The sequence below is a fragment of the Hyperoodon ampullatus genome (genome assembly GCF_949752795.1).
Source record: "Hyperoodon ampullatus genome assembly, chromosome: 10".
Taxonomy (NCBI): Eukaryota; Metazoa; Chordata; class Mammalia; order Artiodactyla; family Ziphiidae; genus Hyperoodon; species Hyperoodon ampullatus.
Window position 1 is genome coordinate 56,147,534 of NC_136923.1, and position 14,945 is coordinate 56,162,478.

The following is a 14,945-nucleotide window of genomic DNA, read 5'->3' on the forward strand; positions in this document are numbered from 1 at the left end:
AGAATCCAAGCACTTAACACATATATATGGAACCTAAAAAAAAAAGGTTCTGAAGAACCTAGGGGCAGGACAGGAATAAAGATGCAGATGTAGAGAATGGGCTTGAGGACACAGGGAGTGGGAAGGGTAAGCTGGGACGAAGTGAGAGAGTGGCATGGACTTATATACACTACCAAATGTAAAACAGATAGCTAGTGGGAAGCAGCTGCATAGCACAGGGAGATCAGCTCGGTGCTTTGTGACCACCTAGAGGGGTGGGATAGGGAGTGTGGGAGGGAGACGCATGATGGAGGGGATATGGGGATATATGTATATGTATAGCTGAGTCACTTTGATATAAAGCAGAAACTAACACACCATTGTAAAGCAATTATACTCCAATAAAGATGTTAAAAAAAATGATCAAGGATAGAGCAATGCCAAGAAATGAGGAAATGATGGTGGGTATTGCTTAATGAAAAAAAAAAAAAGAACCCAAGCACTGATGTCAATCCTTGTGTAATAAGGAACTCGTCAAGGCATTTTTCAGTGTTTGAAAGGAAGCAAACCTGCTTAGAAGATAAATGATTCAATTTTCAGTACTGAAATGAGTACCTTATACATTTATTGTAAAATTATTCATAATGGCAAAATGGTGGCAAAAAAAATCCGTGCCCATCGATGGGCAACACTTGCATAAAATGTGATGCAAACACACTAGAAACAATTACCCTGACAATTAATATAAAGGACATGTCTCGTGAACTGGGGAGAATGCACAAAGTATGTATTCCATTGAAAAAAGGAGTAAAATAACCTGCTCAGTTTGATCTCAGATACCATAGATCTGATTGTATGTTTGTATGAGCATAAAGAATGTTATAGAAGGGCACATATGATTTTTTTATTAACATATGTTATTTCTGAGAGTTCTTCACAGACCAGTGTGGTGTGCAGAAGATTATTAATATTTTCAATATATATCTTGAGTTGTTTCACTAGATACGATTAGTCTGGATTACTTCGCGATAGAAAAATTTACTAAATGTTGAGGAATTACATATATAGAGACTATATTTTCTACAGATGGTAATAAGAGCCTTGATGCAAAAAAAGAACATGGTAGAGAAAAAAAAATACAAAACTGCAAAACAAACATAAGAGATTCAACACAACTTGGAAAAATCAAGAGGCATCCAAACCAAAAACACAGTTTGCAGCCACAACTGGGCTATTGTTTCCATACATTCCTTAGTGAGGAAGCCTTTGAAGTTGACATCAGAATCCCATCTTATATCATCTATCGCTACTTTGGACGTATCTTTATACCTGCTTAGTTAATTGTATAGGGAAACTAGAGCTTTCTTTTCCCAAAATAGGCATTGTCAGTCTTATTTGATCTTTGAAGTTGTCTTTTCAAAATCTTGAGTTAAAAAATCCATATTGCTGTGGATATTTACATGGCATAGGGAGATAATATATGACTATTATACTCAAGATCCTCTGTCTCAAATAAGAAAAATAGACAAAAAGATGGGCCTAGCACTCAATCCATCTCCTAGCTGCGTCTTCTGAGTTCACCTCCTGATATGTCCAACTCTCCGCCAACCCAAGGAAGGAAGCTGCATATACAAGCTGACAGTCTTGGCAACTGCTCAAGAATGGCCTCTCCAGTCCCCTCAAACCACCACCACTGCCATTTAGTCCTGACCTCCTTGCTTGTTCTCATCCCCAATTTCCAAATACTGGCTGTCTCTGAAATCCACTTCTGTCCTTCCAAGTTGGCATGCATTCTGATGTTCTTGCCAGCATCTTGGGAAGCAACACTGTGTCAGTTTTTCTCTTCTCTCCTCTTCTCTTTTCTCTTCCCTTCTCTTCTCTTCTCTTCCCTTCTCTCTCTTCTTTTCCTATTGCAGTTTCTGACTTAGCTCACCTGCTATCACAGTGTGTCCCATTAGCTGCGTACATAACCTAACTCTAACCAACAATCCTGGGGTCCTAGTGGCCCACATGTTTCAGGGGAGAAAGGTGGGGTAGGGAGTGATATATCAGTTGGTATATGTAAAAGAATTTAGTAAGACTTATTTCTGCTATACAAAATGCCTTTTGACAAAAAGCATCACAGAGGTGAAGGGAACGTTCAGCAACTCTGGTTTTAAAAATCACTGCCTTCAGCAACAGAGGGCTGCATGAGACACACTGAACAACACGGATTAATACACGCTAAAAACCTTCTGTTATGCACTCAGCCTGCACTAGGCACTCTACTGGATCCTGTGGGGCATTCAAAGATGAAGACCCCGTGGTCCTAGTCTTCAGGGGGTTCACAGACTAACTCTGAAACAAATCTGATCCTGATAAGTAAAGGTATATTTGAAAGCCAAAAATAAATTTACAACCAAGCAAGAAAAGAAAGTCAAAATCCAATCCACTCTACCTTGGAAAGAAATGGGAAAAAATAAAAAGCAATAACTAAAAAGATAAGAGGAAACTGAGAGCAAAGAGAACAAAAAGTAGGAAGAAGTTTAGGAGCTAAAGGCAGGGAGGCAAAGAAGGCAAATCCATAGCAGACAAGTTGAGGATAGGAGAAAAGGGGTGAGAGGGAAAGGGGAAGGGGAGTGGAAGTTGTGAAACAGAAAGAAAAGAGTTAGTTTCTCAGGAAGGACAATCTGGGAAAGGCAGAGAGATGGAGAGGATGCAGTGTAAATGTGAGGTCACTGCAGACAGACATCCTAAATGGAATAAGGATGGAGAAGTCAGTAAAATGAACTTGGCAGAAAAGACAGACCATGAATAATAATAACAATAATAGCTAACTTTTCTTGGACCTCTATTGACCTAAACTGCAATGACCATGTTGAAATCTAGACACTCTTTCACCAGGATCCACCCTCTAACATATGAATGTGCTGAGAGCCAGGGCACTTAAGCACGATTGCATTCATATCTTCAATTCAACTGCTCTGTGGATCCCTGGGCACATCAGTGGCCCTCAAACATCACTGCCATCTGGTTAGCATTGTACAATTCTTATGCCAATACAGCTTTGCTGGTTTTATAACTTATTCTATTGGATTACCTCACTCAAAGCCAGATCCTTTCTACATAGAACAGCAGAGCTTCACTCATGATTATATTTTTGAGCAGATAAAAATTTTATATGAACATTTTATACATAGAAATTTCAAATATGTGTAAAACTTTTATTTCAATATCCTTCTATAAAACACCCTTGTTTCCAGTCAAAAACAATAAGGCTTTTATCCAGGTCATTGGTAGGAACGAGTGATGGGTAAACCAGAACAAGAAAAGCAGGTGCTGGAAGTTATCAAGTGCATTGATATGTGGAAGCAGAACAAAGCACTAAGCTGTCCTAGAACAAAGCACTAAGCTGTCCTCAGAAGCACTGATTTTTTCACTTTTTCACAAGACACCAAAAGTCTCAACTATATGACTCCTCCAAATCAAGTTCTATATTCACATCAAAGTTTTTCCCGAAGATGGTTCTTTGATTCCTAAACTATCACTTCCTTTGCAAACAGCTCTTATCCTTTGCCTTTGGAAAGGAAAATAGTCAAATTCCAGACATTTTCAAAAATAAATTAGAACTTGATAACATTAGCCTCTTATTTTCTCTTTCTTCTTTTCTTTGTTTTATCTTTCTTGGTGCTTCTCCTAAATCACTTGTAAAATTAAAATCATGGAACTGCCATTTTTTTCTACCATGCTATTGACAGCCTCATCATTACAAGCTTTGAGGATCATTAGAATTTCCACAATATAAACAATAAACAATGAAATTGGGGAAAAATTAGAGTCAATCTATCAATAAGATTTCTAAAAAATTCTATCAAGAATAATGGAGGAAAAAGAATATATATCTAATTTGCATAATACATTATCAATATATCTCAGATCATGGGAAGATACTACATTTTTGAAAGAAAGTAAAAGTTATTAGTCATCTGTATTTTGGTGAGACTCGTCCCTTTTTGCCATCAGCTAGCAGCAAATCACTTATTAGACCTGAAAAGAATGAGTATATGTCTCCTTAAGACCACTTTGCCCCTCCATATTTCTCAGTGGTCATTTAGCCTCAGAGAAAATCAGAACCATCGAAACAATTCTTAAAGTTTCCAGAAATGTGTGTGTGTGTGTGTGTTTTATGTTTGTGAAAGAGAAATCAAAGCTTATTCATTGAATCTGCTGATGAAATTTGGTGAGATCTGGCTAGAGGGCGGGGAAGGAAAACTGAGTAATTAGGAGGAGAATCAAAACATTGGGTGATTATGAGAATTCTCCCTTCAAGATTGTGGGAGGGGAGGGAGTTTTCGGGTGTGAGCATATGCAGGGGTCGAGAGAGACAGAGAAAAGTCCTTCTTGACTGAGGTGGGGAGAGAAGGCCCTGCTCTGGACCTGGCATCCTTGTTTTCTTATATTACTGAAAATAATAAAAATCATAATAAAAATGAAGGAAGCATCGTGCTTGGCTTAGGGCTAGAGAAGCAGTATCTTCAGGGTGCTCACCCACTTGTGAGAGTCATGGTGGGTCTGACTGGGGTGTGCATATGTGCAGACATGTCTGCTTTCAGAGGCACACAGATGTTGCAGTGTTGACAGGGACCTCTGGAAACCAAGAGAAGTCATCCAAGGTGAATAATCGTGGACTTGGGGAACAGGAGGAGGTGGCCATTTTAACACATGTAAAAAACCCATGACCCTATTTAGAAACAGAAGAATTTAGAAAGATTATGCCATAAAATAACTACTGTGCCAGGAACTTGCCTCCTGCTTGGACCCTAAGCTGAGAGCCCAGGGAAACACCTGTTACAGTCAAGCTCTTTTTCTTTCCAATTGGTAAACAATTCTACCAATTGCACAATGAAAAAATTCTGTGACCCTGGCACCCAGATCTGGAACTCTCAATTGCTCTCACCACCAAAGGTCAATCCAATGTATCTGCTTGTGACATATTTTAGCCAAAGAATGTTAATGACATTTTCCAATACACTGTGCTGTTCTAACACATGTCCCACCCTGGAAATTTGGGATTACTAAAATACAGAGATTTTTTTTTTTTTTTTTTTTACGGTACGCGGGCCTCTCACTGTTGTGGCCTCTCCCACTGCGGAGCACAGGCTCCGGACGCGCAGGCCCAGCGGCCATGGCTCATGGGCCCAGCCTCTCCGCGGCATGTGGGATCCTCCCAGACCCGGGCACGAACCCGTGTCCCCTGCATCGGCAGGCGGACTCTCAACCACTGCGCCACCAGGGAGGCCCACAGAGATATCTTGAATGCCAAAATGTCACAGTAGGTAGAGATATGGCCAGCTTTTCAGGCTCTCCGACCACTTTAGGGACCCACAAAAGCACTGACAAGATGAGAAAAATGTATTGCCTCCAAACAAAAAAGAAAACTGTGAAACCAAAATTAGCAAACATTTGTTTCTACAAAGCATAATACATTGCCAACTTTATTCATTGTTCTATTTAGTAGAGACCGAAATAATCTTTCTTTGTACCTCAAGAAGATCTGTAGATTAGATTTTTTTCATTTGCAGGAACACCTACATATGCAAGATGGTAAGTGCACATAAATTCACAAGCACACATAAATGAATTTACTCATACTCAGAGAGTTTTAGTGGCAAAATAATAAAAACTCTTCCCATATTTTATTGCAAAAAATATAATTTGATGTGGAATATGAGTACACTTTAATATGTTTAATATATTTGTTGAGAAGTGGGAGGCTCCTAAAGTGTTCAGAAACTATGGAGGTTTTAGAGTGACGCTTTACTTCTCCTATTGTTAAAGGACATCACTAAATTTGGAGAAAAATTCTTCCCTGTTCATGGATAAACAACAAGGTCCTATTGTATAACACAGTGAACTATATTCAGTGTCCTGTAACAAACCATAATGGAAAAGAATGTGAAAAAGAATATATATATGTATAACTGAATCACTTTGCTGTACAGGTGAAATTAACACAACCTTGTAAATCAACTATACTTCAATAAAAAAGTTTAAAAGATCAGAATTCTTCCCTGTTCACTGACCTATTCCCTTGTACTTTTTCCTCATCCTTTTCCAGCTTATCAACAAAGTTAAACACAAGAACAAGCCAGAAAGGGAAAATTCCCTGTTGCTAACATAAGTCTAGTTGTCCTAACAGATGAATAATAAAGTATAAAGTCAATGGTTAACTTTTTGGAATAAATTGAGGAAAGAACATCAGAACTTTATTCTTTTCAGATTTCCCTGCCTACCTAGATTACAACACAACATCCTTACTTCTGGAAGCACAGTCTCGACTGGTATGCCTGGCAATGGACAAGAGACCGAGGGGCCGAAAGCCAAGACCAAGGCTAACACAGGAGCTGTCACAACCCTTCAAGAGACTAGCATCAAGCTAAAAAAAAACTGCTTCTCTCATCTCTCAAGAAGAAATTCAACCTCATGGGTATGTCATATGGTTCTCTTGTATGATATCCCTGAAAACAGTCTAAAATGTTCTTCCAAGCTTTGTACACACTTCTTCAAATACTTCATCTACTCAAAACTATTTGGGGGACTTCCCTGGTGGTCCAGTGGCTAAGACTGTGTGCTCCCAATGCAGGGGGCCCGGGTTCAATCCCTAGTCAGGGAAGTAGATCCCGCATGCCACAACTAAAGATCCTGCATGCTGCAACTCAAAGATGCTGCATGCCACAGCTAAGACCTGGCATAGCGAAAGAAAGAAACAAAAGAAAGAAAAGAAAGAAAGAAAGAAAGATCTTTAAAAACTATTTGGGACTTTAAACGTATATTTGCTTAAAAAATGAAAAAATAAAGAAAGAGAGAAAAATGTATATTTGCTTGAATTTTAAGTTACCTTAGTTCTAAGTTATATTCAGGATGCCACCATCCAATCTGTGTGAATAAGTTTTAAAAGGGGCAACCTAAGAGTTTACAGTCATCAGTAATAGCCTCAAATATGACTTGTATACATAAGAAAACCTTTTAAGAAATCTTAAACAGTTCCAGAAAACCAGATAGCATTCTGTTTCCCATTTTCCTTTTCACTAAATTGTCATCAATCAGAAATATGACTAAGATAAATAGCAGCTCCTAGATAAAAATAGGAAGACTTCTCCAAAATTCTCATTAAATTCTATATATGATCCATATTCAGCTTGAAAACCACCAGTTAAGAATGAGATAAACAGAAGGTCACCTGCATCTGGCAATACATGCCAATTTCTTAACCCTACGGTATAATGATAGGAAAACTAATTCTAGAACAAGTTAAAAATCAGTTCCCCAAAACACTTACTACCAATATTTAGAATATCATGAGATTTATTTTACTTCTATTATGCCTTACTTTCCACACAACAGGAAAGGATATTATCAGGGTTGCCTTGACTGTGTATGTAGTCTAGTTTATTTTTGGTATTTGTTAGTCATTCATAAAAACAAAATTCAGGGTTCCATTTACTTTCATTAATTCAGGTAACAGGGGCTTTGAGGGGGACCAAGAAGAGTACCTAGCGAGAAAGAGAGGAAAAGAGAATGTTTTTGTTTATGTGTCCTGGAGAAGATATTATTTTTCTCCTACAATACTGTGCACTCTGGTTACTAGAGTATTTTTTCCCCTGCGCTTTAAAGGTTACTATACAGAAATTCATGGATTTGAAGGTTTTGCAAACTCCAGTCAGAATAGCATTTCATCTATCAATTGTTATTTCCACATGTACACGAGCTCTTAGATTCATTCATGAAACTAGGGCTGTCAGGATCCTAATGAGATCAACTGGTTTAGCCAAACACATGCATCACTATTCAGCTCTTATGCCACCTGGAGAGAGCAAGTCTTTGCATAAGGCCTAATTTTACCCACTCAAGGAAGAAAACTTGAACCACGACAAAGCCAGCAATGATGATTAAAGAGTGCCTGTCACTTGGCCTCACCCCTGGGAGCTGCCCTCTACCCACTCCTGGGTGATGGGGGTGTTTCTCTGGGTGCCCTGGATTTAGATGTGGTGAAGGATGCAGACAGTTTCATGTGTCAAGCCTCCAGAGTCGTCAAAGCAGCACTTGATCTGCTCTGTAGAAAGTGCTGAGGACCCGAACAAAAACTCATCAGTGGCACAAATCCAAGGTCATCTCCCAAATATCCCTAATATATCAAAGCAGCCTCATCCATCTCAAAGCGAGAGTTACAAATGCTAAGACTGGAAGGGATCTTAGGGAACTTGTCCTAGAAACTAACTTACTGACACACAAATCAGAGAATTCTCCCAAAGAAAAGCAGAATGAATGCCTTATAATTTACTCTCCATCCTCTAGAAATTGGATGTATATTAGAGGTTGATGTTCTGAGCAGCAAAACTTCATTCAGATATCTGATTCTACATGGTATATATTTCCTGACCAATAAATCTACATGGAAAAATAAAGTTATGTGGACAAATTCCCTGCCAATATCAACTTGAAGAAGAAAAATTAAAAACCAAAACAAACAGAATCCAACTTACCTCGGTCCACACCTCTTCTTGCCTTTTGAAAATTGCTTTTGAATGTTTGAAATCTGAAAATAAATAGCCAATTCTATAGGCTTTTTCAAGGCCCTGAAAATGATCACTTAGTAATAAATCTTTAGTATTAGTAATCCTATAGATTGATAATCTCTAGAAGATGAGAGATTATAGTTTTCATGAACAGTCTTTCAAAAACATTGTAGTTAAAGCCTCTTTACTATAACATCCCTGCTAAAGAAATAGAAACAAAAGTTGTCTCCTTGTGTGACTATGTAATTTTTAACAGCAGCAACAAAATATTAATATTCATACCAAACTGAATATCATATTCTCAAACATCTTAAAAAAGAATCACACTGCCACCTATTTTGCTCTATGTCACTGATCCTTACTATGTATCACTCTTTTGTTTAGGGATAAATGGCCTGAAGGTTTTCTTACAATAGTTCCATAGATTAAAGTAGCAAAGAAACAGAGAAGAAAACCATTTAAAATTTCAAAACAGAAAGGAAAAACTTCACTTTTGCTTTTTGAATGTGTGCTTCACGGGAATAACTTTCATCTTTCCATCTGTATTTCTTTCAGATCCATTCAGTAACTATGTGTTTTGCAATGAAATGGCATTCCATATTTAAAATAAAAATTGGTATTTTATGTTGGTTTCCATTTTCAAAGAGCATATTTTTAATCACATCCAAAATAGTTCAGCATTTTTCCCACTACTGCCAAAAATAGCAACACGTACCCTCAACACAACGTATCATAACATATCCTCAACAACACACGTATCACCACACACATTTCTGCTCTTGGGCTCCCCTCAGCCCCATCTGTACTCTTGCTGCGAACAGCTATAGCATAAAAATGTCTCTTCTCACATGCTTTTGATATTACACTATTTAATCACATACAGCTGTGGCTTATGAGGCTGTTACAAAACACAATTTTAATGTAGTACTTGAAGTCAATTTTGGATAAACATCAACCATTTACTCTGAATAAGAAGTCCAACACTCCAAAGATTTTCTTTTAAAGGAAAACCCTGGTTTTCTTAGAATTTGGCATGGGCATCATTGTGACTGAGACTTCTCTCTGACAAAAAGACTGATAATGTCAAAAAGGATTGTGTAAATCATATTAGTGCAAAAACGAAGCTTTCCAGAATTCCTGGAGCCAGAAAGACCTGGAATGATGTGCATCCTTCCTTCTCTTTGGCCTCTTCCTTCACGTGGCCCCTACCTCCAACCCTCGAATACATTTTAGTACTTCATGGAAATAGGTTTGAGTTATAATTCTGTTTTTCTTTTTCCAAATTGAGAGAAAGTGAAAGGAAAATGTATTGGAAAGGTACTGTTCAAAGAAATATACATGGTGTTTCCCTTAAGTTTGGAATTATTCCGGAAAAAAAAAAAACAAACCATGAACTTTTTACATTTCTACTCCTTTTAGTAGGCACCAAACTTAGTGTTGTGAAAACAGTGATGACATTAGAGAAAGAAAATCCCAATGCAAACAAAGATTTGGAGAAGTAATGAAAAAAAAAAAACAAATTGAAAAGGCAAGGTAGCCTGTTGTTTCTGTTTCTCTCATTTAAAACCAATTAAAATAGAATACATTCTAACAGGAGATAAGATCGATCATCATTTCATGCTATCATATAACCCCCCTGCAGTAAAAGAAATATGTGGAGTTATTCCTAAAAATTCTCTTGCTGGAAGATTTTTAGAAAACTAGTTTTATATGTTTCAGTCTTTCAAAGGAAAACAGTACCTGGGAGTTTTCAAGGCTGAAACATACAAAACTGGTTGGTAACTGGCAAGTTACCAACTCTGACTTATCAATGCAAATCTGAGGCAGGAAGTACTAAGGAAATTCTAAACTCATTCCCTCCCTCTGCAAGATTTTCTACATTTTCATGTGTGAGGAATGTGTGAAGGGTTGTTTTGTTTTGCTTTTGTAGGACCTGTACATTGACATCTTTAAGAATATCCTTGGCCCCACGGGAGGCTCTCTCTTCCTTTGCAGGCCGCCCTGGCCTTGTGTTTTCAAGTGTCTGCTCTTTTCATGGCACAACTGGGGTCCAGCTAGACTTTCAGGGCCGGGCGGCTGTCCAGCTGCAGATGGCTGGAAATTCAGCCTGAAATCAGTGTGCTGGTGATGAATTATTCCTCCACCTGACCCCAACTTCACACCAGGCTCTGAACAGAATTTGAGTACCACCAGCCAGGGAGACCTGGTCAGGGTTCCATGGTCTGAACCCCTTTCTTCAAGGTTTTCTGGGGAAGCAGATGGCCAAAGAAGGGCAGGCAGCAGACTGATGAAAAAGCAGAGTGATTAGAAACTGCACTGAACTGGGAGAAATAGAGGGATCTGGCAAGGGCGTGGAAAGGAAGAAAAGACAAACTTGCTGTGTGTGCTTGGGTGAGTTTTAAAGTTTCATGAAGATGACTAAAGTTTTCTAAATATCACATATGAGAGAAATATCTATTTCTCAACTGCAAAATATCAACTCACCAGGCTGTGACCATGTTTTACTCTTTAGCTTTCCCAGTTCAACTCATTTGTTTTTCCAAGAAGACCCCCCCAAAGTACCTCAAATTCAGATTGAAATTCACCCTGGGTCTCATAATGCAATAGCAACAGGTTGGTTATTTGGACTGGCTGTAACAAAATTCTTGAGAAATATTATGTTACAACTTAAGCAAACATCATTACATATATTATCATTAAGCTAAGAAACTATTTTTTGGTCTCCTTTCTCCAAAACTTGCTGATTATTATGGGTGGCTTTTCCAACAGCAAATTCGTTTTGATGAAACTTTTTTAAAAACCCAGTTATGTCTCTTATTGAAATATTATGACATGTCACCAAAATTTCTTCATTACTTCTAAATAAAAGTAATGTTCTTTTTAGAAATTGCTTCTTTGGCTAGGAAAACAAAATTGGTAAAAAGGAAAATTGACAAGTGACAACTTTTAATGTGAGGTCTGGGAGAGTAAGCATGTTATATACCCACATTACTACAAGGTACAACAGCTACAAGTCAGCCATGGGTTTTCCTTTTATTTGACTTACCCATACATTTTTCTAATATAACATTTTAAGCATCTGGAAATTTATTCAAAGAAACAAAAGCATAAATATCTTGTTTCTATTTTTTTTCTTTTTAACAACAAAGTGAAGAGATTGGTTCTAATATGATGGGTAGTAAGGGGAGCAGAGAAAGCAGGAAAGTGTCACAAGTTTTTCTAAAACTTAAATTGCATTTGAGGAAATGGAAGACATTTGCATTTATTTCAAAATCCGTTTTCATTTTGTTTTATCATAAGAAACTAGCAGCTGCATTTAACACACATATTTAGGTAGAAAGAGAAGGCTCAGTATTTTGGCATTTTCTGAATGAATACAATAATAAACATCCCATGAAGATTTTCCAACCAAAACTAATGTCAGCAAATAGCTTTTGTGGGTGAGTTAAAAACACCTGAATTTAGAGAACAGTTTAAGGCATGGGGTATCACCAGAATATGATTTTTGTTGTCAACCACAGAATTCTATTTTTATCAACCATAAATGTTCTTTACATATCAGCATCATTTTAAAAAGCAATGATTTTAAAATTGGATTAAAACTACAAGCCAAGGCTGGAAGGACAGTGGATTTTATGGAATTCCACCTAGGCTTAGCAAATAAATCTAAGCAGCATGCATTTCCTTCAAAATTACTATAGGTTATATTTTGAGCTATAAGTGTAAAAGGAGCAAAAAGTGCTACCGAAACAACCCGGTTGTTTTCATGCTATGCTAGGGTGTGATGGGACTTTATTATACAGTGCGAATGCTGTCAGAAAGTTCCCGTATTTTAAAATATTGCACATTGACCCTTCCTCCCATTCCCTGAGTGCCTAAGTTCCCAAACAGGGCACATTTTCATATCTTCAGCTTCCAGGAATGTCATTAATGTCTGTCATTTCAGAGCCACTGTAATGATATTTGACAACTTCACAGCACTGTCGAAATTTTACAACGTAATAATCAATATGAACTACCATGATAGCCAAAGTAGCTGATCTTATACTCTCTACCACCCTGATCTGATTACCCAAATATCAGCTGAGGTCACCTAATGGATCTAACTTCTTTAAAAATGTTCCAGAAGTTGATGGCTTTGACTAGCTTGAAAGTAACAAGATCCAGATGCTGCCTGTCTACACAACACTAAACTACATAGGACCCCAAAACAGATTTATTTTTAAATTCCCTCTCTATTTTTCTAGCTCTCTTTTCCCTCAACACCCCATGTTTCCTCTTTACCCCAAACAACACACACACACACACACACACACACACACACAAACTTCCCACCAGTGTAGCTGGTCCTGTCTTTAATATAATGTGCCCGACATTATTTCCCGCTAGCAATAGGTTAAAAGAAATCTCAAACCAAAAAGCAATTATTCCATTCATTTTGATCTAAAGTTTCTTTTCTGAATAGACTTCATCGGAGAAAACAAGAACCAAAAAGAAAGCACGAATTTTGAAACATTTGGAAAAATTTAGCCAAATGACTAAAGGGGATGGAATGTGTGATATTTTTCATGCAACCTTTGTTTGTTGTTTCTGTTTCTTTGGGGGATGAGAAATGACTATAAATTTCCCCTTTTAACTTGTCCTTGCTTTGCCATTTCTTTGAGGAAGGCAGGCAGCGTTCTCTTCCCAATCCCCCAAAGAGTTAAAACTCTAGCCACTGGAGCAGGCGGGCTGGTCTATTTATTTCAGCAGCAGCCCAAACTAAATGCTCACAAAGGCAAAAAGCAGTGTGAGTCGACCTTGGAGGGGCAGGGCAAATTGTAAAGCGACTGAGAAAGGAAGGGAAAAAAAGAACAATCTTTAATATAATACTGAAAGTCTGCTGCCTGATCTGGTTTACAAATCAGCATTGTTTGGTGAGAGAGAATAAATGAGAGCTAACTACGGCTTGAATTACCAAACCCAAATCACAGCACCCAGTCCTGGTGACAGCACAGATCACTCAGGCATGCCTTGTTCACTCCCGGCGTATTTACCAAGAACACGGTAGAGTCTGGCTAATGCAATATAAAATAATATCATCCATAAAGGAATACAATCCATGCATTCAAGGGGGAACAACCAACATTTTTCCCCCGAAATTAAGTCCGATGTAATTGACAAATTGGAGCAGTGATTTCACACCTGAGAGTCTTCCATGTCTGAACTGCAGGATAAAGTTCATGATTGGCATGACCCACTGTTCAGTGACGTGGTCTTGCCACTGGCCCCCTCATGATCATCTGAGCACACACATAAAGCCTAAAGTATTTAACCAATTCATGTCCAATTATCATCAGTATAGTTCATCCTTTTTCAAGCCCCAGGCCTCCTGATGGCAGCCAACATCTAGCTTCTAAAAGTAAAGAACATCTATTGTAAAGCTCCTAAATTCACTCTCTAGCATCCTGACCATCCTCAGTATAAAATAAGGCCATAAAAAAACCCAAAAATGCACCCAGACAAACTCTAAGAGACTTGAATTAGATACCGTGTCCCTTCCCACACCCGTCTTTCATTCTACGCTCAGCGGTTAAAAGTTTGAGTCGCCCCCACCCCGGCGTGTCCTATCCAGTGGGAAAAAAACCTTTTAGAGCCACAAACAAAGAACAGCTCACCAGAAAAGCCCCTGAAATTGTATTCTTGTGCCTGATCATCACTGTTATGATCTCCTTTTTAACAACCCTGCCCATCTGCCAAGGACTTGACGGATATCAGGAACACCTAGGCAGCCAAATAACAACAAAGGAACTCAAGTAAAACTATTATCTCTTCTTAAAGAGAAAGCACCAGTTCCAGGCTTGCTTTCTTCCTATATCCTTCTCTGCTTCATTAACTCCATTGCTATGTTACTAATTTCAAAGAAGCAGGAAGAGGTGATGGGGTAAGGGGAGGGAGGCGGTAAATAATAATTCACATGCCTGTCTGTTTCCCATCCCAAGTGCCGAAGGACACCCCACTGCTGCCAGACTGTGGAGCGAGCCATACCTTGGTTTGGAGATAGTGAGGATAGTAGTAAGTGTACTGGGGGTACATTTGTGGCTGATCCAGGCGTTTGCCCATGTAGCTGGAATCTCTGTCTCCGAGGCAGGGAACTGGATGACAGGGTATGTGCCCCAGGCCGAGCTTCCTCTGGAACCACTATTCCTGACAGTCCCGATGACTGATGAGGCTTCGGAGAGTCTTCCACCACTCACTAGTTCCAACACAGCAAGAATTTTAAAAAGAAACACACCAAAAAAAGAGGGAGGTGGGGGATCTGTAGGAAAAACCCCACACAGCCTCCCCAGCTCTCGCCTGGGGTCCACTTGGGATGAGGCAGTTTGTTCTCTACCCGGCTGTCTGTAGTGATGTCAATTGCCAGCGTTTGTA

At 38.6% G+C, this 14,945-nt stretch overlaps 1 protein-coding gene across 6 annotated transcripts in view; it reads right to left on the minus strand.

Moving 5' to 3' along the window:
• RBMS3 (RNA binding motif single stranded interacting protein 3) overlaps positions 1–14,636 on the minus strand; it is a gene marked incomplete at both ends in the record, with an annotated part of 717,356 nt that extends 702,720 nt beyond the window's left edge. For all 6 annotated transcript variants that reach the window (XM_079713423.1, XM_079713428.1, XM_079713424.1 and 3 more), the window contains one exon: positions 14,562–14,636. In XM_079713423.1, the coding sequence (XP_079569549.1) occupies positions 14,562–14,636 (75 nt within the window). The remainder of the gene's footprint in view (positions 1–14,561) is intronic.
• Between the last annotated feature and the right edge of the window lie 309 nt (positions 14,637–14,945).